The sequence below is a fragment of the Cebus imitator genome, unplaced genomic scaffold, assembly GCF_001604975.1.
Source record: "Cebus imitator isolate Cc_AM_T3 unplaced genomic scaffold, Cebus_imitator-1.0 Scaffold425, whole genome shotgun sequence".
In the NCBI taxonomy this organism is placed as follows: domain Eukaryota; kingdom Metazoa; phylum Chordata; class Mammalia; order Primates; family Cebidae; genus Cebus; species Cebus imitator.
In genome coordinates, this window is record NW_016107740.1 from 1,659,268 (window position 1) to 1,662,091 (window position 2,824).

A 2,824-nucleotide genomic window follows, 5' to 3' on the forward strand; every position below is an offset into this window, starting at 1 on the left:
GATTACGGGGCCCACCACCATGCCCAGCTAATTTTTGTATTTTTCAGTAGAGACAAGGTTTCACCATGTTGGCCAAACTGGTCTCCAACTCCTGACCTTAGGTGCTCTGCCCGCCTCAGCCTCCCAAAGTGCTAGGATTACAGGTGTGAGCCACCGAGCCCCACCATAATGTTCAATGGTCTTTAACATCCGCCTAGGCCCGTAGGTTTAATGATCATTGGTAGGTGTCACCAGGTCCTGGCTCCTCCTTGCTGATGCACAGTCTGCTTCCTCTTCTGCCCATACCAAGCAGCTCTACCCAGGGGCAAGTTGGTGCTCGTCTCTCAGCCTCATTCATCCACTTAACTGCTCAGTCCTCCACTTTTCTGAGTCCTTTCTGAGTCTCTTCACTGAATCTTTGAAAGTTGTTTTCACCACAGACTACCATCGAGAGAGCACTGTAACCAGAGCTAAGTAGCTAGTGGAAAGTTCCAGGGTTGTAGGGTTGCAGGAGCTTTTTCAAGACACAGCACCACCATGCTGCTTTCTTTGTCAGCTTGTTATTCTCTGCTCACTTGTTGTTGTTGTTGTTGTTGTTGAGACACAGTCCCGCTGGGGTGCTGTGGCACGACCTCAGCACACTGCAACCTGCGCCTACCGAGTTCAAGCGATTCTCTTGCCTCAGCCTCCCGAGTAGCTGGGATTACAGGCACATACCACCATGCCCGGCTAATTTTTTTGTATTTTTAGTAGAGAAGGGGGTTTCACTATGTTGGTCAGCTAGTCTCAAACTCCTGACCTAAGGTGATCCGCCCACCTTGGCCTCCCAAAGTGCTAGGATTACAGGAGTGAGCCACCGCGCCTGGCCTCCCTTGATCTTTTTAATCACAGCATACTGATAACTTCATAATAATAGTCACACTGCCTTACCATTTATTAGGCACTACATCTGTCAGTTAAGCAATTTTTTTTTCTTTTTTTGAGACAGGGTCTCACTCTGTCGCCCAGACTCGAGTGCACTGGCACAATCTTGGCTCACTGAAACCTCCACCTCCCGGGCTCAGGTGATCCTCCCAACCTCAGCCTCCTGAGTAGTTGGGACCACAGGCACACACCACTCCATCCAGCTAATGTTTTTTATTTTTTGTAGAGTTGGAGTTTCACTATGTTGCCCAGGCTGGTCGGGAACTCCTGGACTCAAGGGATCCACCTGCCTCAGCCTTCCAAAGTGCTAGGATTGCAGGTGTAAGCCACACCCGGGCCCAGTCAAGCACTTTACATGCATTTTCCCACTTCGTCATCCCAATAATTATGAGGTACATACCATTGTTATCTGCATTTGCTAGGGAGGAAACTGAGGCACAGAGAGCTTAAGTATCTTGCTGAGGGCCACATGAATTGCCAATATCCTTGGTATCGTTAACTTCAGGCTGCAGCTGCATCATTTAAATATTACCTGTTAGGTCTCTCCACCAGGTGAGTACCCCAACATCTCAAGCTAGTTTGCCTGATCCTGAATTCCAAATGGCTCATTGACTAAGATCGATTTTAAACTTCAAAGGCTACAACAATTCTCATCCAAAAAAGAAGAAACTTTCTGTTATTGTTTTTCCTCCCGCTCCAGAAGAAAGCTTTTCTTTTCCCCTCTCTGTTCCTTGCATTTTTTTTTTAATCCAAACTGTGTTTATTGAGATGTTTTCCCACGCATCTTGATTCAGAGTGCTTTTAGTGCTGCTTCCTCCTGAAAGAACATCCTTCTGTAAGCCTTGCTTTTCCTCCTGTAGGCTGGCAGAGGACCATGGAGCAGCCAACACACAAAACTACCATTTGTGCATGGCTGAAGACCGTGGCGATTTTATAGCATCCTGGGCATTTCACATCCATGAAGTAGGAATTGGGGCTCTGCACCAGGCGTTTCTTCTTGTGTTTCCTCTTCTCCTCTTCTGGAGGGGGATGAAGGAGATCCTTTGCGAGAGGCATGTTCTCGTGGGTAGGTGGTCACCGCCGGAAAGGCCCTTGCACTTTTAAAGAATAGTTCTTTGCCTCTTTTTGTCTTTTTATTCCCAAATGCCTGTAATTTCCTGTGTGAGCACAAGTTTTTGACATTCATTTTTAAATGCCGTTTTTATTAGCTACCGCCATTGTACAACTAAGCAAAAGGAATTTCACCCACTACCACACAGTTTCTGCTGACAATGTGAACAACATGTGTGAAAATGGCTTTCACCCGCCCTCCTGAGTTTTGGAAGATGTTACAGACATATGCTGATTTATAGATGAAGTGTGTGATTGTCTTCTGAAAGTCACACAAAACTAGAATTGATATGACTTGTCAATTCATAATCTGAACAGGTAGTTCTCTTAAGTGAATAAAATACATCTTAGGCTGGGCACAGATGCTCACACTTGTAATCCTAGTGCTTTGGGAGGCCAAGGTGGGAGGATCACTTGAGCCCAGGAGTTTGAGACCAGCCTGGGCAACACAGCAAGACCCCATCTCTACAAAAAATAGAAAAATTTTAAAAATAAATAAATGCATTTTCCAGGAACGTACAACCAACACAAGGAAGTCAGGGTATGTCCTGAGCTGGAAAGTAAATTACCAGTGTTGTTTTAATTACATGTAACCATTTAAATTTTTTTTGCACAAATGTCCAGAATGTGTACAGATTTTTGGCTTTGGATGAATGTAGGTTTTGTTTATTTGTTTTTAAAGATTCCATTTATAGTATTAAAAATGGTTGAGAAAAACAACTCACCAGCACATAGCACACGCTTTAAGTTTTCCTTACTTCAAGAGAAATTTTATATTTGACCTGTTAGCAAATCAGGAATAATTTGGCCA

At 44.5% G+C, this 2,824-nt stretch overlaps 1 protein-coding gene across 1 annotated transcript; it reads right to left on the reverse strand.

The window, feature by feature from the left end:
* Nucleotides 1–1,639: 1,639 nt before the first annotated feature.
* Nucleotides 1,640–1,997, reverse strand: LOC108290158 (40S ribosomal protein S27-like). The gene has a single exon (XM_017509885.2). It carries the CDS (start codon nucleotides 1,957–1,959, stop codon nucleotides 1,705–1,707), a length of 255 nt encoding a protein of 84 aa, XP_017365374.1. The 5' UTR covers nucleotides 1,960–1,997; the 3' UTR covers nucleotides 1,640–1,704.
* Nucleotides 1,998–2,824: the final 827 nt, after the last annotated feature.

Excerpts from the sequence above, each read along its gene's own strand:
- LOC108290158 (XM_017509885.2), bottom strand. The coding sequence starts at position 1,959 with ATGCCTCTCGCAAAGGATCTCCTTCATCCCCCTCCAGAAGAGGAGAAG.